Source organism: Alligator mississippiensis, chromosome 2 (assembly GCF_030867095.1).
Source record: "Alligator mississippiensis isolate rAllMis1 chromosome 2, rAllMis1, whole genome shotgun sequence".
In the NCBI taxonomy this organism is placed as follows: domain Eukaryota; kingdom Metazoa; phylum Chordata; order Crocodylia; family Alligatoridae; genus Alligator; species Alligator mississippiensis.
Genome location: NC_081825.1, coordinates 288,873,533 through 288,899,591, shown reverse-complemented (window position 1 = coordinate 288,899,591; position 26,059 = coordinate 288,873,533). Strand labels below are relative to the sequence as shown.

At 43.5% G+C, this 26,059-nt stretch overlaps 1 protein-coding gene and 1 long non-coding RNA gene across 2 annotated transcripts in view; one reads left to right on the top strand and one right to left on the bottom strand.

Moving 5' to 3' along the window:
- Positions 1-15,614, bottom strand: part of ADSS1 (adenylosuccinate synthase 1) — a 75,557-nt gene extending 59,943 nt beyond the window's left edge. Inside the window, exons 1-12 of the mRNA XM_059723284.1 lie at positions 15,271-15,614; positions 11,913-12,431; positions 10,137-10,279; positions 9,505-9,566; positions 7,955-8,057; positions 7,298-7,383; positions 6,342-6,442; positions 5,518-5,588; positions 5,263-5,370; positions 3,394-3,464; positions 2,846-2,966; positions 1,161-1,325 (exon numbers count right to left, since the gene is read on the bottom strand). Coding sequence (XP_059579267.1) covers positions 1,161-1,325; positions 2,846-2,966; positions 3,394-3,464; positions 5,263-5,370; positions 5,518-5,588; positions 6,342-6,442; positions 7,298-7,383; positions 7,955-8,057; positions 9,505-9,566; positions 10,137-10,279; positions 11,913-12,420 — 1,539 coding nt within the window. The 5' untranslated portion in view covers positions 12,421-12,431; positions 15,271-15,614. The remainder of the gene's footprint in view (positions 1-1,160; positions 1,326-2,845; positions 2,967-3,393; positions 3,465-5,262; positions 5,371-5,517; positions 5,589-6,341; positions 6,443-7,297; positions 7,384-7,954; positions 8,058-9,504; positions 9,567-10,136; positions 10,280-11,912; positions 12,432-15,270) is intronic.
- Positions 15,615-17,321: 1,707 nt separating this feature from the next.
- Positions 17,322-26,059, top strand: part of LOC132248848 (uncharacterized) — a 30,217-nt gene continuing 21,479 nt past the window's right edge. The window contains exon 1 of the long non-coding RNA XR_009460302.1: positions 17,322-17,439. This is a non-coding gene — a long non-coding RNA (uncharacterized LOC132248848). The remainder of the gene's footprint in view (positions 17,440-26,059) is intronic.

The window sequence follows — 26,059 nt, the reverse complement described above, 5'->3', positions numbered from 1 at the left end:
CATCTGTGCTTGTCCTCTGGTTATGGGTAGTTGAGACAAAAGTAGAATACAGAAGGGTTGTATGTTGGATGATGGCAGCCTGCCTCTGCTTTCAGTCTTTAACTAGGGGAGTCCTAAACACACTGAGTGGGAGACGCATGGAGGGAGAAGATTGGCCTCAAGTTCTGGTGTTCAGCACAACTTCCAGAGGCAAGCCAAAGATTGTTTTAAGTGAATGGTCATTAGGTTTGGGCTCGAAGCAGCACTAGGTAGTGATGCAGATACAGTCTCACACACTGACGGAAGTGTAGGGTAGCCCATCTAAGGCTGCTTACAAATATTCAGGATCGAGTTAAAAGTGGCCACCGTATCTAAGGCAAGCCAGAATAGTGGGGTTAGCAGGGAGGGAGCTGGGGGGGCAGGCAGGGTCTGCAGGGCAAGTGGGGTCTGTGGAGGGGTTGCTGGGGTCCAGGAGGGTTTGTCAAAATCAGAGGGACTCATGAGGTCTGTGGGAGGGGTGCTATCCCCACAACCCCCTGAGTCCAGGGGCTATTTTTAGTTCCCCAACCCCCCATCCCTAGATGAGCAACTCCCACATCCTGCCTGCCCTTTCCCTCACCCTGACTTACTTGCTCAGCTCCTAGCCCTGGCAAATATGGGTAAAACCAGCACCTGGAGCAGATATGGGATGGGGGAGATGGGTTTGGTGGGCTCAGGGGGAGGGGGTGGCTAAAGATAGTCTGGTACCAGGGAGATGATAGGGAAAGTGTATCCCTTAGGCCAGCAGCTGGGCTTTCCCAGACTTAGGGCTGTTCTAGGAACTGTACAATAGTTCAGGACAGTTAGATCGGTCTAAGAATGGTCAACCAGATCTTAGTTAGATTACCTTGGAAGCAGGGTTAACTTGGACCGAGTCAGCCATTTTTAGATGGATCTAACCTCCTGGGAACTTCTGTACAGTTTGCACTTAGATCGACCTAACTAATGTAAGGTCTGAATCTGGGTGAACTAAGTTAGACTGGGTGGCCATTTTTAATGTGATCTAGCCTTTCCCTAACCACCCTGAATGTCTGTACCTGGCCTAAAAATATAAAGGAGTAGGGAGAGGAAGTCATATTTTCTTGCACAAGTGCTGAACTGAAATTACAATCTAACCCTAAATGTTCACAAATGCAAACCACCTTTCGTGCCTTGATAAAGAGGTCTCTGAAGGTTTTCATCGTGTTAAATACATCTTCTAGTGATAACATGTTTCTGTCTTCACAGAGATAATCAGCAAGTTCTGCCTTCTTCTTTTCAATGGTGGCAATCTCCTCCTCCAGTTCTTTTGAAGCTTTTATACTGTCCTGAGACACATTTACAAACACAATTTATTCAAGTCAAGAAGGGAAATAATCTCTTACCCAGAGGACAAGTTAGTGAACAGATTAGAGCAAGGTTTTTCTGGTCTGTTTTGTTTTTTTGAAAAACTGAGATAGAATTCCAATAACTTCTTGCTTTGAAAACACAGTAATTTAGGTACAGTTAAAACTGAGTATGCAATATGATACTCTCCATATTGTTCTAGCAGGCATACAATTTTCCCCAGCAGAGTTCATGGGAACGTGACTCCCTTCCTGACTTTAATTAATGACAACTTTACTTCTAGAACTTTTTTTTCAAAACATGAAATGCTAAACTCTGAAAAATGATGCAATGGTGTATTGTTTACCTTGGGAATATATCAGTATATTACACGTGCAGATAAAGGCACGATGGGATCAAATATGCAATTCACACCATCACAACTCCTGCCATGCCACAGGTGCATGGCAGGAGACATGATTATGGGATTGCACATTAGATCCCATTATGCCTTATTGCTGATGCAGGGGAACCCCAATCCCCATCTCCCCCTACAGTGGCAAGAAGCTCCTATGGCTGAGAGCCCCTCATATCACAGTTGAGGGGTTCCCAGCTGTAGCCCCCCCCCCCTCCCCCCCCGAGTGGGGGGATTGCCACTGTGTCAATTCTTTTACCTGGGGATTTCATGCACCCCAAGGATGGGGGGGAACTGTCCCCGGGGTGATCCTCCTGCCCAGGGGTTTCATGCACCCCCAGGGTGGGGCAGAGGTGATTCTCTTACCCTGGAGGTTTCAGCTACAGGATGCTGCTGGGGCTGAGTCCCTAGCAGTTACGGGATTGGAACCCTGGCTGGGCAAGGTGCACCCCTGTGGCTGGGACCTCTGTCAGCTGGTGGGTTCAATAGCAAATTAAAGCTCAATTGCAACTGACTATAAAGTCAGTACACATTTTCAAAGTCTAATTTTATAGCCGGTTGGAGCTTTTTATTGTGTGATAAGTACTTTGCATATGCAGCTGGTCTCAAGGTAATTGCACCATAAACCAGGTAACTGCACGATACCAGTAATGTGTAGAAGAGGCCAAAGCATTTAGATCTGTTTAAGCTGCTCCTACTTTCTATTTAACTATCTTAAGTTAAACAGTCCAGGACCAGACCTGTAATAATCAATGCTTAAAAACATGTATGAAAAATATTACTTTTCTTCCAGAAGGTGAACAGTTTTTGAAATTGTGTGCCATTTTCATTTTTTTAACCAATATTCCCTTAATAATATAAAATATTATTCTTTCCATAATACTATGGTATCCTGCATGTATAACAGACAATCTGTTCAATTCCTGTCTTGACACCTGCTTCTCTGTTAAAGAAACTGGGAAAAAAAGACATTTTTGGACCTCTTCCTACCAGTGACCTCCCCCCGCTCCATCTTTAGACTCGTTTGTGATCTGAGCTCTGATGCCACAGGTTTAAAATTATTCTGGAAGAGGGAAATGTAGGATTTATCAGACCCATGCCACTTACCTGAATAGATTTTCCATATTGCACTTTCAAATCATCTACTGATGAGGCTATATTATGCTCAGTTTCCAAGAGTTTCTTTATATTGGCACCTGCTTCTGCCTTTACAACTTCAAAGTTGATTCTGAAAATTCAACAGAGGCAGTAAATCGGACTGAGTGAAAACAATTAGCCCTTTTAGTTAAGAGATCAAAGATCATGCAAAAACTGTTGTGGAGATGTAACTAGGAATACAAGATAGAAAAGAGCCACCTGGGTCAACATGCCCACCCACTGCTATTGTAGGCAACTACACAATGTAATCCCTTTCATAAACAACCAAGCTTCATCATAAAACAAATTGCATTGTTTGCCTCCCCCTCCCTCCCATTAGTTCAATTAGAAGGCTATTTCTGAACCTCACTGGTATAATAGTTAGAGGCATTTTTCTGATTTCCAGTCTACAGGCCAAACTCATTGATCAAATTGCTTAAATGACTTGATTACCATCACCACTAAAATTTCACTCCAGTATATATGGATTCGAAATTAGACATTTAAAAAATTCCTACCCTGCTATCTTTGCAACACAGTCAAGATCACTGGGAAGCTGGAGCAAGTCTGTGTGGTTTTTTTCAATTTCCTAAAATTTAAGTAAAAGATTATTACTTTGCATGGGTAGTTTTATTGCCCAAATATACAAGGACATACACACATGCTTAAAAGTTTTAAAAAGTCAGGCTTGAGATGTTAATGTTTCGATCTCCCTACTTACATGTATTGGGTAAATTTAACCCCTTATTAGCTTTCTTAAAGTTGTACTCTGGAAAAGTGGTGCCTTGCTATTGGGGCTCATGTAGGATAAAACCCTACATCTGAAGGAATGCAAAACTCTAGAACTCTTGATTCAGAGATGATACCTTTTATTAGGCCAACTAATGAATCACAAAAAAAAAAAAAGTTTTATTTTTTTTTTGCAATTTCTCAGTTGGTCTAATAAAAGGTATCATCTCTGAACCAAGAGTTCTAGAGTTGTGCATTTCTTTTGGTTTCAGACCAACACAGCTACTAAATACCACTCCGATACATCTAAAGGAAGCATTCTACCCTACTTTCATAATATTGCTTCTACACATTTGCAGTCTTTGGGCCCAAATCTTGTGCGGAGCCAAAATGCACAAGGTCAAGTCAGGGGTTTGTATAAAGAGATGGTTCAGAGCTCTCCTATGCAATGCTCCGATTCCAGGGCTCTTTTGCAGTTGCTGTTGTACTGTGTTAACAAAGTAACTCTGTGACTGTTTAATTTCCAGTGACCATAATGCCCAAAAAGGAGACAAAAACTAATATGGCATGGGAGCATGATCATACCTTCTCTCCAACCACAGCCCCTTTACTTTGCCTTACCAGTGCCAGGAGGTGGATTGCCAAAGCAGAGAGAAAGAGAAAACAAAACAAAGAAGGCCCACAAACCGGTGGTGTACCATGGGTTGCCAGCACCTGGGGGCCAATGCTTGCATTTGCACCCCCCCGGGGATGACTTGAGCAGGGTGCGGGGCCCCCTCTCCCTTCCCACGGTATTTCCACAGGGAAATTAACAGCGTGGGATGCGTGGAGGCTAGAATAGGTAAAGAAACTTATAACCCGCCGGGCGTGGGGGTGGGTGAACTACACAGCAAACGTGGGAGGTGCTGCAGCCTCCCCACCTGGCTCTGAAGGGCCCAGCCAGCACCCACCCCCCAGACTGGTGTCCAGGAGCCGTGTCCCCCTCTCACACCTCCATCGGTATGCCACTGCCCCAAACATCTTTTCAAACTCAGTGCAGGATCACTTTTCATTATAGAGCAGTGGTTTCAACCTTTTTCACTTGCAGACCTCTAAAAAATGTTTTTAATTGAAGTGCGGACCCCTTTGGAAATTTTGAACAGAGGTGAGGACCCAGCTGAATTGTGTGGGGGTATTTGCATACTTTTGATTGATCATAGTAATCTTTTACAGACTCCTGGGGTTCATGGTACACAGGTTGAAAACCACTGTTGTAAAGAGATTTCTCAGTGCTCCTGGTCAATATACAACCATAGTGCAGTGGTAAGCAAGGATCCATTTCAGTAATAGGAACACAAAATTCTTTGCATTTGGCAACCGACATTGGAAGACTTGCTGTAGCTTTGGGGCAGTGCAGAAATGAAGTGCAAAGATTAGAGAAGTCATCAAAGAACTTTAGAGAAAAGGAAGAGGTCTATGATCTTTTTGAACAATACTGTATACAGGGATGATCCTGGTTTTGCTCAGTTCCGTAGCAAAGTTCTCATTAGTTTCAGTAGGTACAGGATCAACTCTTACACATTTAAATGGAGATGCATTTGAAATTAATGCACGTTAGCATTAATACATCAGGAAACAGCACATCTACAGCTGACTTCAACATAAAACTGCAGCAGTACCTCCAAAATATGGTGGAGTAGCGTAATAGAGTTTTGGTTTGCTTTGGTATCTGTTAATTTGAGCAAAGTGCTCATTTTAAAGCCACCAGCATCTCCAGTGTGCCGTCCCTAGAAGATGAAAAAAAAATCCTAGTTTCATTTTAACAGAACAAAAAAAGCTTTTACTATCCATTTTGTATTATTTTATACACACAAGAAATACTAGGCTACAATTATACATCTAAAATTATATTGCTTTAAAAAATGCTTACTTACATAGTTGAGAAAATTTCCAACTTTAAGAATCAACCAACAGAAAATTGGCAGTCGACGACTAGTAAGAAGTGCTGAAAAATGAAAAGCAATCATTTAAATAAAATTAAACAGTTTGAAATTGGATTTACATGAAATTTGAACCAAGATGGTACAAAGCTCTTATCTAGATAAATAGTTGGCTTTTTTTTATGGATTTGGAAACATGCCAGGTACAGGAGGTGTTCTATGAATCTATGTCAGTGCAAAAGGGAAGAAGAATAAATAAGAAGTTGAATCAAAAAGACATAAGCAAGACTGAAATATCAGCATCTGTGAGCAAGCTGATCTTGTTAGCAGTCTATCCACATATTGAGTGATCACACCAGGGGGTCCTTTTGCCATGAGAAGGTCTTGAGCAATATACCCTCAAGAAGGCCACCAAGATTTATTTTCCTGCCCATGTTCCCTAAGGATTACAGAAAGAGAAGGTCTGCACAAAAGTTGAGTCTACCTTATATTAAAAGCACCTAGATATGGAATTTGGAACATTTTCCTCCCTACTAGGAGAGAGCTTTAGTAGGAGACAGCCAGCATCTCTAGACTTTTAACCTGGTTTTCTTTATCCATTCCTCATTCAGTCAGTCCATCTTAGAGCTGTACTGCACACATTGCAGTCCCATACTAAGCAGAAATGGGAATCTGTGGCTCAATATCTACACAGGCTTCTTGTTCACATAATAAAGGACCCATCTTCTCTTGATTCTAGCATATCACCCCATTATTTCAGTTCAAATAGAAGTGTATCTTCCTATAGTGTTGAGCACAAATCACTGATAACAACTTACTCTCGCAGGCTATCCTGATCATTTGTGCTTTGGGCCGTAGCATATCCAAGAGAATTCTTGTCTCTTCACACAACAACATGCATTGAATCCGCATACTGTAGCTAAAAGACAAAGTCAATGCAAAAAATGCAGCAGGATTAACTGAACCGTGTCCAGGTTATTTCTGAATAAAGTAAAAGTGTTATTTTGTTCTATTTAATGCCCTCTCCTAAAGACATTTCTCTAACTAAATGGGACTCTAGATAAATCAAAGTCTTCTAGATACATTTCAAATAAATTCCCTGTGTAGAATTACAATATTTCTCCTAGAATGCCCATACAGGTCATATCATATAGTAGTTTTATTGCATAGACTACAGTCAATGATATGATGGTATTATCCAACAACTGTATAGCTTTGGGTCGGTTTATCTTGTTCTTAATAAAGAAACAGTTTTGGCAGCATAGACATCCTGAACTCTTGGTAGCGATCCATAGCAAAAACATAAGAATTCTAAACCAGCAAAGAAAGCATTTTAAAAGGGTAATTTTAAAGCAATACAGTATATGCAATTTGAAGGAAATCACTAGATGCACATTTTTACCTAACTTTAACAAAAGGCTTTAAAAAAAAAAACAAAAAACAACTCTCTCCAAGCGCAGGATCATTAAGCCTTCAGATTTCTTAGAGAACAGCTCTATGGTTTGCAGTATGTGGCTATATTCTTGGTTCTTGCGAAGAGTATGGAACTACTGTGTTTCTGCCGATTTGTCTCAGTAAGGCAAGAACAGCAGGAAAGATGGTCAGTACTGTATGGCGCACACACAGACACACAGTACATATTGCTAAGGGGATGATATGACCACCTCCAGCAACTAGTTCATCCAACAGTGGAGTCATCAAGCAGCCTTAAGGTCCATTCTGATGGTCCTTAGACGTTCACATCAAGGCTGAAGTTAGTTAAGATTTCCCTTACCTAGGGACACTGAGGAGGAGGAGATAAAATTGATCTGCATTTGCTAGTTCTGATTTTGCTTTTTTGCAGGATTTCAGGCTCTCTATCTAACAAGGAACAAAACAGTTAGCACTATCAATTAAATTTGGTCTGTAACACCCCCCCCCCCCGCCCCCTCCCACACATGAACTTAATTTTTCAGAACCAATATGCCACCAATACTGTTGAAGTCTAGGTTCACAACACTTCTAAACTCAGGCATTTCCCCATTCTTCACCTGAAAACCCTTCTGAAAGGCTGCTTCCTCAGAGGGGACCACAAGTAGCCACGCACTTCAGTATGACATTGAATATGAAATATTACAGTATCATCATCCATCAGATTTACACAGAGAATTAGGACCACTATACAAAACTGAGCCATAGCCATTTTCCAAACCTTTCAGTGGGGTATTATCCAATATTTGTTTCCTGGTCCCAGACCCTGCAATAGGATGAATGTGGGAAGGCCCACTTCCATTATAGTCTAGATGCTCACTGATTACAATACACTTTGGCACAGGTATCTACACAGTTGGATCCAGTAACTAGATCTGGCCCTTACAACATAAGTCCTGAGATAGCAGAGACTGTGCCTTTATCAGTACCCCTGTTCAGTATTTTCAAATACTATTAGTACCTCATGCTTTTCAGGCAATAGTTTAATCAGCTGCTTCAGAGCTTCTGCATCAAACTTGGATGTGTCCCCTTTCTGAATCATGGTGACTATCTCTTCATTTGAGCTGAGAAGAGAAGCATGAGCTTAGAAGCAACAACATAATGTAAGTAATATCTTGAACAGTGCAAACATAAAAGATCAAGCTCAGAATGAAACTTAAATCATTTTCCCCTACCTCACATACCCATCATTATTTCTATGATCCTAGGTTTGGCAAGAAAATAGTGTTTTTCTTTGTACCATTCTACCAATAAAATGGCAAGGTTTAAAAAAAAAAGTTTAATGTAGTTTTCCTATTATTTTTGTATTACATTCAGCTTCTGCAGTAGACTGAGGTGGCCTTATTTTTAGCCCTCGTATCCATTATCACTGGGAAAGGTGCTCTCATATACACCCCTTTCAGTGAAGAAAAACAAAACTAAACAAAAAAAGCTCTGCAAGGAAAAAACCCAAACCATAGGGTTCTATGCTTAATGCCTTCTGACCTCATTTTCTACCCCAAACTTTGAGAAACAAGGTATATTTGGGATGAATTCTGCCTGCTCTAATTACAGTCCTGTGAAGCCCAAGATGTTGCATTAGTGTTGGTTGATCATGCCCTTCAGAGTGGAAAGAGATCCTCATGCTCGTATCACTCAAATGGCAGGAGAGGCTCAACTATCTTTGCAACACATCCAAGCCTCCATTCTGTTTTCAGGTGGACCTGTCCCCTAATTTAGGGACCAATAAAGGTGGAAGAAGCAGTTATATGCGTCTTACACATTATTGCTCCTCTCCTCCTACTCCCCTATTTCAGATACAACACGGAGTTACGATGCACAAGATACATCAGCCCCAGGCTGACTTATCTTCTCTATAGAGCTGCCTTGGGGGTATGGTTTTCTTCTCTTTAAGATACAGCCTGGAATAGTCAGGGCTTAGTGGGAGTCCACTGAAACACATCTCCATAGGGGTGACTTTATTCTATGGAGGAGAGGGAAGGAGCCCCAAATCCATAAAGTGATAATTTAGGGATAACCTCTATAAAAGAGGCTTCGTTGACTAGCTATATTCCGCAGGTCAATAGTCTACTGTGTAATAGGTCCCCACTCTGAAAAACAAGTCTGTAAATCGATTTTTGGCTCTGAACTACTGGAAGTCTCTCTTTAGAATTTAATTACTACACACATTTAGACTTTCCAATTAGGATTTTCCAGTAATGGGTCATGTCATAAATTGATATTTATGTAAAAAATACCCAGCATATGCCCTGCTCTGAATGAGTCCTTTATTATTTCTGAAAATAGTCCTTCTTGAACAGTGATTCATTCAGCCTTGGATCAAACACAGTCCAAAACATGGTTTTATTAGCCCCAAGACAAATTGCCATGTGTTTTTTACTGTTATAAAAAGTAAAATTTGACTCCTTACTAAAAATTCTTTAAGTTGATCTGAAGTATTTCTGTTGAATTGATTTCTATTTGCATAGCATCCTTATATTATATTGTGAGAAGGTATTGGCGAAACCTTACCATTTAAACTGCTTCAAAAATATGTTCAAAAGGAGACTTTTCTTTGTATTTACGTGTGTGACCTGTTTAAAGAAATACAAATCAGAGGAGAAAAAAAAATGAAGGAAAACTTTTCAATAAAAATCTAGGAGACAGCTCCTCACTGCTGCTAGTGCCTGACATATTCCTTCCTATACTAACAAGTACTCATCATACGTCAGAGATCAAGCCCAAAGCAATATACAGTGGAGCTTAGTATCATCATCTCCAATTTACAGATAAAGGAACAGATACAGAATGATTCAATCATTTATCCAAACTATTGCAGCTTGTATGTGGCAGCGTGGAAAAGGGACCTAGATCCACCCCCTTCAAGCTGCGTGTTTGGCCCGCTGAATTATTCTATCTAAATTTCAGTGGTGTTATTTATTTTTCACTGTAACACAGTTTATTCCATACAATGTTAATCTAGCAGGGGCACTGAGAGTGACTGCATCCCAGACTTCTTTACAGACTGCTAGGAAAGACTAATAAGAATGAAGAGTGACTTATGATGTAAAATATAGGAAACTATTATAAGTTGCCTTAAAAAAAAGACTGCTTTCCACAATTAATTTTCTATGTAGTCTCTAAGACCCAGGAAAACCAAATACCTCTTTTGATTTCTTTAGCTTAGAAACTGTTTTCTTCTCAGTACTGGTTTGTGGATCACAGAAAAGTTTCTCTAAGCTTGTATAATCAGGCTCTATAATTTCTTTGCTGTTTCTAGTCACTGACGCCCACATAGAGTGACTTTCTGAAAGAGAGAAGGCATCAGACTAGCTACAGAGACAGCTGAAAATGCGACACTTTAGTTCCAAGACTGCTACTCGCTGGAAGAGAAACGCTCTGAAAGATGAATGAAGGAAGGAGAGAGGCACATTAGTCCCGGACAAATGTTAATTATTTAAGAGTGGCAGCTCCCACAGTGCAGATCCCAAAGGTTTGAAAGCTAATTAAACCAGGGAAACCACAACCACATGCTATTAACTGTACTGAAGGCAGGAGCCAAACTAAATGGCTTTCCCCAACTTCTGTTAGCTCTCGCTGCTCTGCTGCATATCGCAGAGTTGCAGTGCGCGCACAGGATGCTGAGCTCCAATTAGGTTAATGCCTCTGTCTAGAATACTTAAAGGGCTCCCCAGGCTCAGGATCACTGTCTGGCTCATTAGGAACCATCTAGCTAATACCTGGGACATTTGGAAAGCAAAGACATCCACCATACTGGAACTTCTCTAAAGGATTTTGATCTCATTCATATCCAGCTAAATCTCAAATAACTTTACTGAAGACAAATGAATTTCTCTGGATTAGTATCCTTGTTGATGTGATGAGAATCTGTCCCAGGGTATTCATTCTTTCCTACCAAAATATTTGAACTGCCTAGCCAATTCTTAAAAGATCAGTTTGGTATTTTTCAAAAAGAACACTTTTGATGCATTAGTGCTCCACTTTCTCAAGAGGTCCCTTAAGTAGCACTCCAGAGAATCAGCACAAAGCCCATGCTAACTTAAAAAAACAAAACAAAACACACAGGTTCATGACAAGCTAAAATGGAGTTTCTGGGATGCTGTAACATTTGTAGTTTATTTTCAGTCCATGCATCCCATAAACACCCTTGAAAATGGGCTGGTGACATGTCTTCTGCCAGCTCAAGTAAGAATTTCACTTAAAATAATACATTGTTGAAGTTAATTGATAAATCCTCCTGGAGAGATGACAAAGCTTTGTGGTACAATAGGACTTCCCATTCAAGGAGCTCAGTGCTTTATAAAGATCAGTGAGGCCTCATGACCAGGCATCCTGGTTTTCTCTGATAAAAAAATCCCCAATTTTTGGTTTAAAAAAAGTAACCTAAAATCCACATTTTCCATGAAGATCTATATCTATACAGCAATAGATCTATATCTATAGATATACAGTGGTTTCATTTTAATTGTGGGAAAATGTGGCTTTTGTGTTCCTCAATTTTCGGTTTGAAAAAAGTATTTTTTTTTTTTTAAATCAGAGAAAACCAAGATCCCTGCTCATAACCCCTCCTCTCCATTAACCAAATATGAATGCAGAAGAAATAGGTGCATAGAAGTTAAGTGACTTGTTAAAGTCACACTTGTAGCAGAAGCCAGGTACAGAACATGGATCTCCTGACTCTGTCCCATATGTTTCCTATAAGGCCATGCTCTCACATAACTTGTCTGTTTAACCGCTAAGGGCCCCAATTTCTAAAGCTTCTCTGTGCAGTTGAACCCTTGCTTTAATGGTGGTGAAAGCAGGTATCAAGGGCCACTTAATAGATCAGCTTGCCTGACCAGGCCCTAAATTTTGTTGGGGATATTTTTTTTTCAATAGGCGTGAAGCAAACAAGCAAGCACAGCACTACAAGCACATACGTTTCACCGCCTCGGAGGGAAGCTTCTGCCAATCCAACCGCTTCATTCTTAAGGTTGGAGTCTTCACCTTCACAGGGCAAGGCTGACTTTCATGTCCACAAGAGGGATCATCACAGGCAGCATGACTGCATGGTGGCGGCAGTGGGGGAGGCAGGCCAGATATCAGGAGGGGTGGAGGGGGCATCCTCTTCCCAGGGGAAAGTGAAGGAAGGGGTGGGGGCAGAGGTGGTGGTAGCAGAGCAGGAGGTGGAGGAGTTTTATACTGCCCTTGTGAAGCTGAGCCGGTTAGTAGCCGGGAAGGTAAAGTGTTGCCTGAAGTATGTGGTGGCTGCAGGGGACGAGCTGGCCTTTCGGGAAGATGGGCTGTTGAGGCAGAGCTCTCATCTTCGTGTAGGGACTCTTCTTCTGCGTCCAGGTCAACCTGAATACATTTATTCACTTTTTGAACAGCTCTTTTCTGTACCGAGTTGCAATTATTTGGATGCTTATTTGATGGCAGTTTCTCCATGGTTTTCTGTCCTACAAAACAGCAAATTAATGAGCCTAAGATTAATGAATCAACAAAGGTCTACTCTGCCAGCACCCACTGCAAGCCTCCATGTAGAAGCACAAATGCAGAGGCCTTTCTTTAAACAAAGAAAGGAAATATTTCAGTTGGATTTAAGTTAATACAAGGTACATTTAAAGATATGCTCATCAAGGAGCAATCTAGCACTGTGACCAAAGTCAAGACCACCCTGGTATCTTTATCATTATCTTCTTTACCCACCCTTTGTGTCATACAATTTCAAAGTGAGAAGGAGGCATTATTGGAAAGTATCTTTCTGCTTTTCCTATCGCTCATTGTTCTCCTTCCCTATCACTTGTCCATTTTGGGGGTCTTTTACCTGCTTCAGGGGCTGAAAAGAAGATAATATAGATCCTTCCCATGTAGGGTGGTCCTAGTGATTCACTTACAAGGGAAAAAGATTGACAAAAGATACACTCAGGAGGAGTCACTTAATCTGGAGACCCAAGGCTCTCCACTGAAATTACCTAGATTAGAGAAGAATGAGGGAAATCATGGCTAATCCAGGGAAGTAGTCATCACAGAGGATGGTCTAGGGGTTCACAGCTGGGTTGGCTTGTTGCCCTAAAGCCAGGGGATGGCTGGGTAAGCTACAAAGAAACATTAATTTAAGTAACATACTCCTACTTTCTGCTCCCCCATCCCCCCCCCCTTTTTTTTTTTAAAGCTAGGATAGGCCTTTAACTTTTGCCATATGTGACTACTTAACTTTCTTCATGTTTTCTGGTAAGGGACTAATCTCAAAGGTTTGAAGGCCTGCCTCCTCCTCATTCACTACTCTCTCAGAGAATGTTAATACATCAGAGAAGCAGAGTCACCTTTTACATCAGCTATGTTGATACAACCCTGTCCTAGCACCATCATCCTGCATTTCCAAGAGAGAGTTTTATCAGCACTTTTGGACAACTTACAACTACCAATGGGTCAGAATGAATGATTACAATTTCTTATCTTCACAGAGAATTCATAGATTCACAGATGTTAGGGTTGGAAGGGACCTCAATAGATTATCGAGTCCGACCCCCTGCATAAGCAGGAAAGAGTGCTGGGTCTAGATGACCCCAGCTAGATACTCATCTAACCTCCTCTTGAAGACCCCCAGGGTAGGGGAGAGCACAACCTCCCTTGGGAGCCCGTTCCAGACCTTGGCCACTCGAACTGTGAAGAAGTTCCTCCTAATGTCCAATCTAAATCTGCTCTCTGCTAGCTTGTGGCCATTATTTCTTGTAACCCCCGGGGGCGCCTCAGTGAATAAATACTCACCAATTACCTTCTGTGCTCCCGTGATGAACTTATAGGCAGCCACAAGGTCGCCTCTCAACCTTCTCTTGCGGAGGCTGAAAAGGTCCAGTTTCTCTAGTCTCTCCTCGTAGGGCTTGGTCTGCAGGCCCTTAACCATACGAGTGGCCCTTCTCTGGACCCTCTCCAGGTTATCCGCATCCCTCTTGAATTGTGGCGCCCAGAATTGCACACAGTACTCCAACTGCGGTCTGACCAACGCCCGATAGAGGGGAAGTATCACCTCCTTGGACCTATTCGTCATGCATCTGCTGATGCACGATAAAGTGCCATTGGCTTTTCTGATGGCTTCGTCACACTGCCAACTCATGTTCATCTTGGAGTCGACTAGGACTCCAAGATCCCTTTCCACTTCCGTGCCACCCAGCAGGTCATTCCCTAGGCTGTAGGTGTGCTGGACATTTTTCCTCCCTAGGTGCAGCACTTTGCATTTCTCCTTGTTGAACTGCATCCTGTTGTTTTCTGCCCACTTGTCCAACCTGTCCAGGTCTGCTTGCAGCTGTTCCCTGCCCTCCGGCTTGTCCACTTCTCCCCATAGCTTTGTTACTTGCTAATTAGGAATGTATCGCCTAGTCTTATGAAAGGGTGAATAAGACCAGTGCTGCTATGGAGGGTCTAAATCCTGCAGACACTTAGACACAAATGTAACTTCATGCCTATGAATAGCCCTATGCAATTCAGCAGAACTATTTCTTCCCTACAGAAGCCCGTACAGTGTCAGAGTCAGGTTCTGAATGCCTCATTGAATGAGCCCTTGAATCTACCCCCACTCTTTTTTTGTTTTTTAAACTAAAGCATAGCTTGAATAAGAGAATGATGCACAGAGCATGTGTTGGTAAGACACAGGAAAGGAAGAACCTATCACAGGGCTACATAGGAGCCATGTACTACAGTTTCAGAGATGGAAAGACAGACTTAACAGGAGAGACAACTTTGACAACCCACTTGAACCGTTTTAGATTATTATGGAAAGCGCCAAGTTCCACAGAACTTGTGCAACATCCAGCTCCATCGCAGAGCAGCCATTTTATAGACAGCCGGGCAGGTAGTGGTTACTTTCACTGAAGACAGAACATCGTCCACACCAGTTCTGCAGAAGGGATGCACACGGGTAGTCTATTCTGTGCTTCCCCAAATCCAACTGCAGGACCTGGATCTAATGTTTGTTTACTATATCACTGAGCTCCCCCAGAGCACATAGTCCAGTCCTTTAATGACTGTCTTAAAAATTGCAGTATCCAATAGCTGTGATTGGCATAAAGCCAGCATTGAATCACATACTGCCCACCACCATTTGCCACGATCAAAAACCGACTAAAATGCCTGTGTAAGGAATTTTACTGGCACCTTATCCACTGTGAAAAATACCAATTCATCAGCTCAATAGCTAAAGAAAATTTTCCTCTTGAAAATTTATATTAAATCATTGTTTGATTTTTGACCTTTGCAGAGGTACTAACAACATCTGATCAAATCAAAGGATGTACTTACCTATGAAGCTCTGGGGCAGCTCATCATAACAAAACAACACTACTCTTCTAATTTAAGCATTTCATCCACAAATCTCAAACCTTTTTAGAAAAGCAGCATGGTAACTTTAATTCATTAGACTGAGTGAAGTAGCAAAGCAGGTCAGTGACGAAAATGAAGAGTGTCCAGGATCTTCTGATTCCCACTCTCTCTTTTTCTCTCTGGACTATATTACCTTGTCAATAGGCTAAAGAGAGTTTATTAAAATAACCATATAGCTGCCTAGCAGGAAAAATGAGACCACCCTGACCAATAACCCAATAACATAGAAATTGTTGGAAGAAACAGCCTACTACCTTGCCTAGGTGGTGAGGCTACAGGTGGAAGAGGGTCATTAACACCTACCAGAGATTAGAAATAAAAAAAAGGTGTGCAGATGCTTCATGGATTAATTGAGTAGCTATTGCCATTTAATAGCAGCAAATTTCTCCCCCAGGCTTCATCAGTAACCTCAAAGGGAAAGCAGGTGAAATACAGTATGCTCAACTTCAAATGGTTAGTAAGCTAAGATCTGGAGATAGTATGCAGACTTCTCTTAGGACTGTAGGTAAAAATCCTGCTATTGATACAAGAACAACAGTAGCTCTGAGCATGTAAACACTTATGTGCATGTATAATTGTATACCATGTAGTAATTCAATTGAATTTAACACTGCTATCCAGATAACCAAATTTATTCTCATGCATGGTTGAAGGACTGGGGCTTTAATATCTGTATCTTGATTTGTGTTCTGAAAGTCTTAGTTTAATGCTAATTAATAAACAATTATAATCATCTTCCCTATGTGGCAGCTAGGTTTAAATTATTTGCCCAAAGCAATGTAATCCCCTGATGGAGAGGGAATTGGTACTTGGAAATTAATTGTTCCTTGCTAAAAATCCTTCAGTAAATATGAATCAATTCTCCTGTCCCAGCACCTTTTATTTATTTATTTTTTTACCAATACCATTGGTCAACCCTTAAAATACAGCCACAGTCATTCTGAGAGCCTCTGGTTCTAAGGTAGAAGAAACCCTCAACCCCTTGGCTGTGGTCTTTACTGTTAATTTAAGACCCTTGCATTAGAAACCAACAAAAATTAAATCAGTCAGGAAATTGCATTTGATTTATGTATTAAGTGGCATCACTTAAAATTGTAATCTAGTTAAAATGACTAATAGCTAAAGACCTACAGTGATAGCTGAGTATTACTCATGTCTGCTGTCTGTTTGAAGTCACTTACTGTGACTTTCCATAAACATTTTTCATACAAATAAAAGCTAATACTTTCCCAAAGGTAAAGTAGGTTGAGACTTAATTTATGCAAACAACTTAATGTATCCCCTTTAGGATCACACAGTCTTTGTGTTAAAGTTGTACAGATGTTTGTAATTACTCTAGCAGGGTAAGTGAGGATTTTATTACTGTGAACTAGCCTAATGAGGAATAATCCATTTGCAGCTGGAAGTGTTAAGACTAAAATGAGATGATAACAATCTTATTAGAAATAATCATATGAGACTTCTGCTTGTGTGTGTTAATTATGCTGTGGTGGAATCAATAATAAAGACTATCAATTAGGAAGCTTTTTTTAATTAAAGAACTCTTCTGCTAAATTACATTCCTATAGAATTCTTACAGAGGCAGTCTTTTAAAAAAAATCCTATTTGAAATATAAATTCTATCCAAAGGAAGCATAGTTAATATGCTTTGAATGATAAATGGGTTTATAAAAAAGTATCATCATGGATTATACTTACGAGAACATCTAGACAAATCCATGTTGTTAGACACATTAAAGTTTTCTATTATTATTGAAAAAAATAACACTGCTAGCATTCAAATGATCCAATGAGTATGTTAAAGAAATCTCGAAAGGAAATGTCTTTTTATTAGAGTGCCTGTATCTTCACATACAGAAGTGATTGTTTTCAAACATTACAAAAAAATTAAATCACTCCAATTAGGGCAGCTGGGATTCACCCCCATTAAACTAAGCAGGGGCTGGCTTGCTACAGAAAGCTGTGAAAACAAGCCATGTACCTCATGGAGTACTGGTAGCATGCTAAATAGTATCTATTTGCTAGCATTCAAGGAGGTTAGGAGAATGAGTCTGATTGCAATGGGATTGCCAAACTGACCCATTTCAGGTAAGTTTACTTCCAGTTGCTAATGCTTAATTTCTTTTGAAAGCTCTGTAAAACTTTGCCTTATTTTAGGCAGGTTACTGAAGTTTGAGGTCTGAGAGAATGCAAGTATATCAATTTCATTTAAACTTATTTTACCAATTTGCTGAAAGCCTACTGATCAGAAACATGCAGCTTCCCTTGGTCAACATGAATTAGATTATTTTACTTTGCAAAAAGGTTTGACCCCAAAACATCTTACTTAGCTGTAACCCCTCAGCTCTCCAGGAGCTCTCTTTTCATGTTCTAGTGTTATGTACTTGGTGGTGAGCTTGATGGATATGTTATAGTATAAGACACCCTTATTGGTAACTGAGCGCTCATTTTAAGCTGTTGCTATGGTAGATGGATGGTGATTTTTTTTTTTCAACAGTCTAGTTAAAATCTTCAAAACTCTGAAACTTATTCCTGTAGCACACTTGCCTTTCAGAGCGTGGGTTGAGTCCCAGGCTTGAAATTTTGCTGTTATGATTGGTGGAGCCCATCCACCAATCTGGAGGCAGCAAGAGGAGTGAAGTCATGCCCCTTTCCAGAGGGGGAGGGGAGCTCCCCCCACCTCCCTGGACCCAATTGAAGACTGCAACACTCAGGTCTGGAAGACTTCAGGGGCAGAGCCCTGGAGCATATAAAAGGAGCTGTGCCCCCAGCATGAGGGGAACACATCCAGGACAGAGAAGAGCAGGGCTTAGAAGCGCTGAGGTGAGCTGCTCAGCAGGGTGAAGCAGCAGCCTAGAAGTGCCCCTGAAGCTTCCCCATCGGCAGGGAACAGCGGACAGCTCCAGCGGCTAAGCTCTCGGTGTGCAATATGGCATCCAGACCCTGGATGACGCGTGAGGTGGCTCAGGTCTGCAACCTGTGGCGTGCGGCCAGAGACATGGTGCATGGAACAGGACCTTTGGAGCGCTTGGGTGGCTCAGGTCCTCAACCCCTAGAACAAGGCTGGGAGCTTGGTGCAGGAAGTGCTGCATGGAGGGTCCAGGAGTGGACGGAGCCTGGTGCTGCATGAGGTGGCCCGGGCCCCCGATTCATAGTAAAAGGTTGAGTCCAGGCAGCCAGACAGTGCTTGGGCTACGGAGCTAGCAGACTGGGCAGAGCCAGAGGCTCTAAAAGCCCTGCATAGCAAAGCCCTGTTCCAGGGGACAGAGACCTTCCCCCCCACCCCGCAGGCGAGAGAGCAGCTTGGTGCAGAGGACGAGGGCCACCCTCCACGCCTGGGAGCCGTGAGTTGTAGGGAAAAGAGGATTCCCACATGAGTGGGGAGTCATAGATTCATAGATGTAGGGTCGGAAGGGACCTTGTAGATCTTCTAGTCCGACCCCCCTGCCCTGGGCAGGAAAGAACTGGGCTCAAATAACCCCAGCTAGGTAATCATCGAGCCGCCTCTTAAAGACCCCAAAGGTAGGAGCCATCACTACTTCCCTTGGAAGTTGGTTCCAGATCCTAGCTGCCCTGACTTTGAAGTAGTGCCTTCTAATGTCTAGTCTAAACCTACTCTCTAGCAACTTATGGCCGTTATTCCTTGTTACTCCGGGAGGCACTCGGAGGAACAAGGTCTCTTCCAAACCCCGCTGGTCCCCCAGTAGGTTTTATAGATGGTCACCAGGTCCCCCCTCAGCCTTCTCTTGCAAATGCTGGACAGATTAAGGTCCTGTAGCCTCTCTTTGTAGGGCCTGCTCTGCTGTCCCCGGATCATGCGAGTGGCCCTCCTTTGGCCCCTCTCAATACTGTCCACATCCCTCCTGAAATGCGGTGCCCAGAACTGGATGCTGTACTCCAGCTGCGGCCTGACCAGTGTCTCATAGAGGGGGAGGGTCACCTCCTTGGCCCTGCTTGTGATGCATCCGTGGATGCAGGACAAGGTATGGTTACTGACCGTGTTCTTGCATTGTTGGCTCATGTTCATCTTGGAGTCAGTAATGACTTGAGGATGTCTTTCTGCCACCATGCTTTTGAGAAGCGAGTTCCCCAACCTATAGGCACGCTGCTGGTTCCTACTGCCTAAGTGCAGCACCCTGCACTTGTCAGTATTGAATCCCATCCAATTTTCAATTGCCTACCCCTGTAACCTGTCCAGGTCCTGCTGTGTGCCCACCTCACCCCAAATCTTGGTGTTGTCTGCGAATTTAAACAGAGTGCTGTTCACCCTGTCGTCCAAGTCGCTAATAAAGAAATTGAACAGTGCGAGCCTGAGGACTGAGTCCTGGGGGACCCCACTGCCCACTTCCCTCCAGGTCGAATATGACCTGTCTACCACCACTCTCTGAGTACAACCCCTCAGCCAATTTGCTATCCATCTGACTGTGTAGGTATCAATGCCACAGTCACCTAGCTTTTTAATGAGAATGGCGTGAGAGACAGTGTCAAAGGCCTTCCTGAAGTCCAGAAAGACTACATCCACCACGACACCTGCATCCGGTGATTTTTATTTTTTTATTTTTTTTGTGACCTGATTGTAGAAGGCAATCAGGTTGGTCTGACAGGACCTGTCCCTAATGAAACCATGCTGGTTGCCCTTGAGCATCATCCCCACTGCTGGCCCATCACAGATGTGTTCCTTGATAATTTTCTCAAAGAGCTTCCCCAAGATTGAAGTAAGACTAATGGGCCTATAGTTCCCCGGGTCCTCCCCATTCCCTTTTTTGAAGATGGGGACCACATTGGCCCTCTTCCAGTCATCCGGCACCTGGCCAGAGCACCACAAGTGCTCATAAAGCTGTGCCAGGGGCCCTGCGATAACCCCTGCCAATTCCCTCAACACCCTGGGGTGGAGAGCATCTGGACCTGCTGATCTGAACACATCCAGCCCCTCCAGAAGTTCTCTAATCCGGTCCTCCCTGACCCTAGACTTGACAGAGTTTCTCCTGAGTCCGTCCTGAATTTCGGTAGGGGAGTCCCGGGCCCTGCACAAGAAAACAGAGGCAAAGAAATTGTTAAAGAGGTCTGCTTTCTCCTCTGGTGTGACCACCAGGTTGCCAAGCATATCCTGCAGGGGCCCCACATTACCCAGTGCCTTCTTCATTCTCCCTATGTATTTAACAAAGGACTTTTTGTTATCCTTGATCTTTGATGCTAGCCCTAGTTCCGTATCTGCCTTAGCATTCCTAAGAGCCCCCCTACAGACCTAAGCGGTGGAGGTATACTCCTCTTTGGTGATAGCCCCTCCCTTCCACTGGGTGTACGCCTCCTTTTTGGCATTCAGGCATTCCTGAATGCCCTTAGTGAGCCAGGGGGGTTTTTGGGTACTCTTGCTCCCTTTGCTTCTTGTTGGGATTGTCACCCCTTGGGGTCCGAGTATCGTCTCCTTAAGGAACGACCACTTGTCTTGGGCACCCAGTTCCTTTACTCTCCAGGACCCTAGTGCCTCTCCCACTAATCTCCTCAGCTCATTGAAGTTGGCCCTCTTAAAGTCTAAGGCTACTGCCTTGCTGCAGGCCCTTGACACCCTGCGCTGGATGGTGAATTCCAGCAAGTGATGATGGCTACCGCCCAGGTGGTCGAGGAGCTGGAGTACCCTTGCCAGGTTGTTGCCTGTGGCCAGGACTAGGTCCAGCAGGGCATTCCCCCTGGTAGGACTGTGCACCTCCTGGGTTAAGTGGAGGTCCTGTATCTCAACCAGGAACCTCTGTGAATGTTCAGACCTGGCTGACTGCCCCCTCCAGCAGATGTCTGGGTAATTTAGATAATCCATGACCACTACATCCCTTGCCTTAGGTGCCTCCGCAAGCTGACCCAAGAATCCGCGGTCCAGCTCTTCCCCTTGGTTGGGAGGTCTGTAGTAGACCCCCACTGTTAAGTCCCTTTCCCCATGACCCCCCTGTATCCTGACCCAGAGCACTTCATCCTGCCCCTCCTCTGACCCCATCCTGCTAGTTGAGGATGTATATTGCTCTTTGAGGTAGAGCACCACACCCCTGCCTTTCCTCCCTGTTCTATCCTGCCTGTAAAGTCTATAGCCCCTAACATTGCCTGCCCAGGCATGGGATGAATCCCACCAAGCTTCTGTGAGCCCTACTATGTCCGAGTTTGAACTAGCTATCCAGAGGGTGAGTTCCTCCTGCTTATTCCCCATACTACAAGCATTGGTGTAGAGGCATTTAAGGCCTTGAATTGGTGCGTATGCCACCCCCTGATTCTCAGGACTATCTGGACCCCTGCTGCCTACCTGGATACTGCTTGTGTATGTCACCTCTCTTGGTTGGGAGGTGTCCTCAAGTCCTCCTGTGGCTCTATCCCCCAGCAAAGCTAGTTTAAAGCGTGCGGCATGAGATCAGCCAACCTGGAAGAGAAGATGTGCTTGCCTTTAGGAGAGAGGTGTAGCCCATCCCACCCAAGCAAGTCCCCTGCATGAAAGTATGGGTCGTTATCCAGGAACCCGAGGCCTGCCCGGCGGCACCAACTCCGTAACCACTGGTTGACCTCGCCAATGCAGGCCTTGTGTCACCGTCCACGCCCACTCACCAGGAGAATAGAGGAGAATACCACCTGTGCCCCCGTCTCCTTGAGCTTGGCCCCCAGGGCCTTGAAGTCCTTCATGTTGTAGTCTGGGTTGCCTCTGGCCATGTCATTTGTTCCTACGTGGATGAGAACCATTGGGTACTGTTCTGAGGGTCAAATGTAGGCGGGGATCCTCTCTGTGATGTCCTGAATCCGAGCCCCAGGCATGAAGCAAACCTCTTGTGCCGTGGGGTTGGGTTGGCAGATGGGACCCTCCACACCCTTAGGATGGAGTCCCCAATGACGAGGACCTGGCGTTTCCTTCTCCTGATGTTACCTCTCTGCGCCATCTGTGTTGTGTGTGGAGTGGCATCGTCCCCACTGGAGGCATCCCCTTCGTCCTTCTCCGTCATGGCTGCCAGGGCCTCGTACCTGTTCCTCTGTTGTACCTGGTTAGTACCCCTGGTTAGTTAAGGGCTCCTGAAAGTTGGGAGGGCCTCCCTGAAGTTACCAGCTTCCTTGTAGGGCTTGAGAAAAGCCCATGGGCACTGGGCTGAGTAGAGTCCTAGGGCTCTGCTGGGACCCCCTGTTGCTATTATTTCACTTGTTGTTATTTGTATTTATTTGTGGCTTATTTATTTTTCACCCATACTTATCTATAGTTTATCTATAGTATTTTGGGGTTTATCTGTTTCAGATCAGATACTTACCTGTATCTGGAGCACTGGTGTAAGGTTTTATAGCATTTACCCAGAGGGTATGGTTTATGTTATTTGTTTAGATATCCTATATATTATTGTACATGTGTTTATAGCCATGTTTTTTTCCTTGTGATAAGTAAATGTAAATAAATTTGTATATAGTTAAGTCCCCCGACTGTCCTGGCCTGGTTCTATAGGGATGGAGGGAAACTGAGCAGTATGCAGTTCCCACCCCACAGCACACCTGCCAGCTAACAGTTCCCTTCAACTGGAGAAGGGGAGTATCTACCCAAGTTACCTGGGCTACATTCCTTTGCAGACAAAGTTGGAGGCTTTTTCTTAAGTTTAAAAAAAAAAAAAAAATTACATAATCTCTCCAGAAGTTTAAGTTTAAAATGTTGCTTTAGGACTCCATTTAAGAATGGAAGAAATACAATAAGGTTGTTTTGTTGGTTAAGTGGATAGAGAATAACTGTAGCATAATCTACATTTATATCTAAAATAGGCAAGGAGTTAATCACATATGTAGTTTATAACTATTAAAGAAAGTGCATATTTTTTTTTCTCCCAAAGGACAATATTTATTACAGATGGGATTTAGGATTCTGCTTGTCTCAGCATCTGTGAATAGTTGGATAAAGAGAGATTAATAACCCTGGTGGTTTCAATATTTTTTTTTCTCATTATAGTTTGCAGTTCTGCAAAAAATGAAATAAGAGAGGAATTAACATTTCCTTGAATCTATCTCAAGATGCAAATTATATTTACCATCTTGTTATCAAAATGTTTTATTTCTAACAATGTCAGGGAAAGTGATACAGTCTTCAAGAATTTGCTGGATTCTGGTTTTGGAGAGAGATTGAGTGCCTCGGAAATTACACCTTGATTCGTAATGCTACTTATATTAATATTGTTCTTTCAATTTTGTATTATGTCAACAGGAGAAATGGAATGTTAACGTTGCTTATTAATGGCAATATCTCTTCTGTAGTGTGTTTTATCAGCAAAAAGCAAAATGTTTTACCATGGAAGTTGCTCTTATCCGTATTTCACAGATGGGGAAACTGAGGTACAAGGAGTTGGAGTGACCCCATCCCCTGTCCGCTCTCCCAACCCCAGCTCCTGGCTCCTTTTAAAGTCCTAGACTCACTGGCTGCTGGCAGGCAGGAGTGGGGGTGGGGAATCCCTGCTGCACCCCACTGCCCCAAGCTACGGGGGGACTCTACCATGAGCCCCCAGAAGCCTTGAGGTCACTGCAGCAGCAGGGAGCTAGGGCAGGCAGGGGGCTGGGGGAGTGGGTGGGGTTCAGGGGGTGCTCAGAGGGGCTGGGAGAACAGGCACGCGCTCAGAGGGGATGGGGACTTGCGGGGGGGTCCCCCCATGGTCCCCTTCCTCCTCCTCCACCTCCCCTCTTCCCTGCACCTATTTCCCAGCACAGAGTCTGGGTCCAGCTCCCTGCTGCAGCGGGTGGGGACTGGCTGAATCTCCGAAGCTCTCAGAATCTTTTCCGAGTTGATTCGGAGAGCTTAGAATCAATTTGGACCTTTTTATTGGTCTCCTGATTCGATTCAGATTCAGCTGCAGAATTGGGCCAAATCTCCTCCGACTTGAATCGGCACTCAGAGCTTTGCACAGCCCTAAATTGTACTATACTTTCTAAAGTTTGTATAGATATAGACTGTATGGCTTGGAGAGTTAGCAATAGGAAATAAAAGCTTTCATCTCCACCATACTTGTTGGAATCCAGCTTGGTAGTGTTTGAAAGTGTCCCCATGTGATGGCTGTCACAGGATCCAAGTGAAACGTGATGGTCTCACTCCAGGTTCTTCTGAGCATCACTACATATCACAACCTAGGCTGTGTTATGCTGAGGCCAGGCTAGATGACCACAAGGGGCCTTCTGGCCTTAAACATGTATGAAAACCTTCCATTACAATAGGCACCCATAGGTTTGAAAAAAGGCCATGTATTGACCCTATGTTGAAAGTTGACTACCTTCTTGCTTATTCAGTGGTCCCTCCAGGTTAGCCATGGGGTAGCTGTGTTGTGGATTAATAAAAATCTTTAATTTCAGGAGGTGGTCAGGTGACAGCAATTGCTGAGCATAGTAATTCTTCCTGGGGTACCTCCTTTCTGGGGTGTGGTGGTAGGGAGGTCACATTACAGCATATTTCTGAAAGGGTGTCTGGACTCCTTTGGCTCGTGCCTTGGCATCAGGTGCTAGCTGTATATGTGGCAAAGCAAGTAGAGAAAATGGTGACAAAAGCCAGTGACTTTCATAAGAAGCAGTTCTACAGGTGGTATCAATAGTATGATCCAGTGGCTTTTTCTACCATGTGCGGCCTCAGTCCTGCCTAGTAGGCCTGTGCGAAGCAGAAAGTATAGGGAATCACTACCCCTATTGAATTAGGCTAGATCCAAAGATATGGGGCTGCCAGCACTGCCTGCCTCGCCCTGGCATGGGGGGGGGGGGTAGGGGGAGGCAGCCGGGGGAGCAGCTGGACGAGCCGCAGCTTCCCGCACGACTGCTGGCTCAAGCTGGGGACCGTTTGGCTGCTCCCGCCAGCGCTGCCTAGTGTCTTCCTGTACAATCTATGGCTGAATCTCCTCCAAATTGAATTGGCTACCGAAGCTTCGCATGGTCCTACTGCCAAGCGAGTGGCAAGTGACTTCAGTGGAAGTAGAGGATGCTCAGACTCTAAACTTGTATCTCTACATTTTGCAAAACCTAGGTTCATTCTGACCCCACCTCTGTAATCTCATATTACTTGTAAGCAGGTGCCTTTATTTATTCTTTTTTCTGTCTTTTATATATTCTTCACTATGGCAAGGATGAACGAATTCACTTGTATTGTGACTTCCTTTTTGCATTCACATTCCTAGACTTGCTTAACTTCCTTATTTTGTAGTTCTGCCCTGATAAAGCAGGCTGTGTTTTGAATATTGAATAAATGCAAACCCTATAATTACTGTGTGGGTGTTGTGAGCAAAGGATTTTGAACTTCTAAGAAAACAGAAAATATAGAGGGGAGGATCCAGGGAGGGTGCAGTTGCACCCCCCTTTGGTTCCTGCTCCCCTAAACTTTAAAATGAACTGCCTGGAAAGGGCAGCAGCATATCTGTTCAGGTAGTGCTGAGAGTCAACTGACTTTGTGGCTCACTGTAATCTAATTGATTCCTGAAAATCTTGGGTGCTAATGACCCTCCTTCCTTTTTAATAATCTGGGTGCTTCATTGATCAATTTATCCTTTCTTTGGCAATTTTTGGCATCTGCTAGCCACTCCTGGTGATGTCTTCCTTCTGTTTCACAGACCTGCAGAGTGTTTTGAGTCCTAGCTAAAAATCTTAATTCTGGTTAACATTAAGTCGGATATGGAGATGATTGACAATGAAGTGTTGGGTACACTGTCAAGATTATCAAGACGACTAGATTTTGTTTCACAAATCT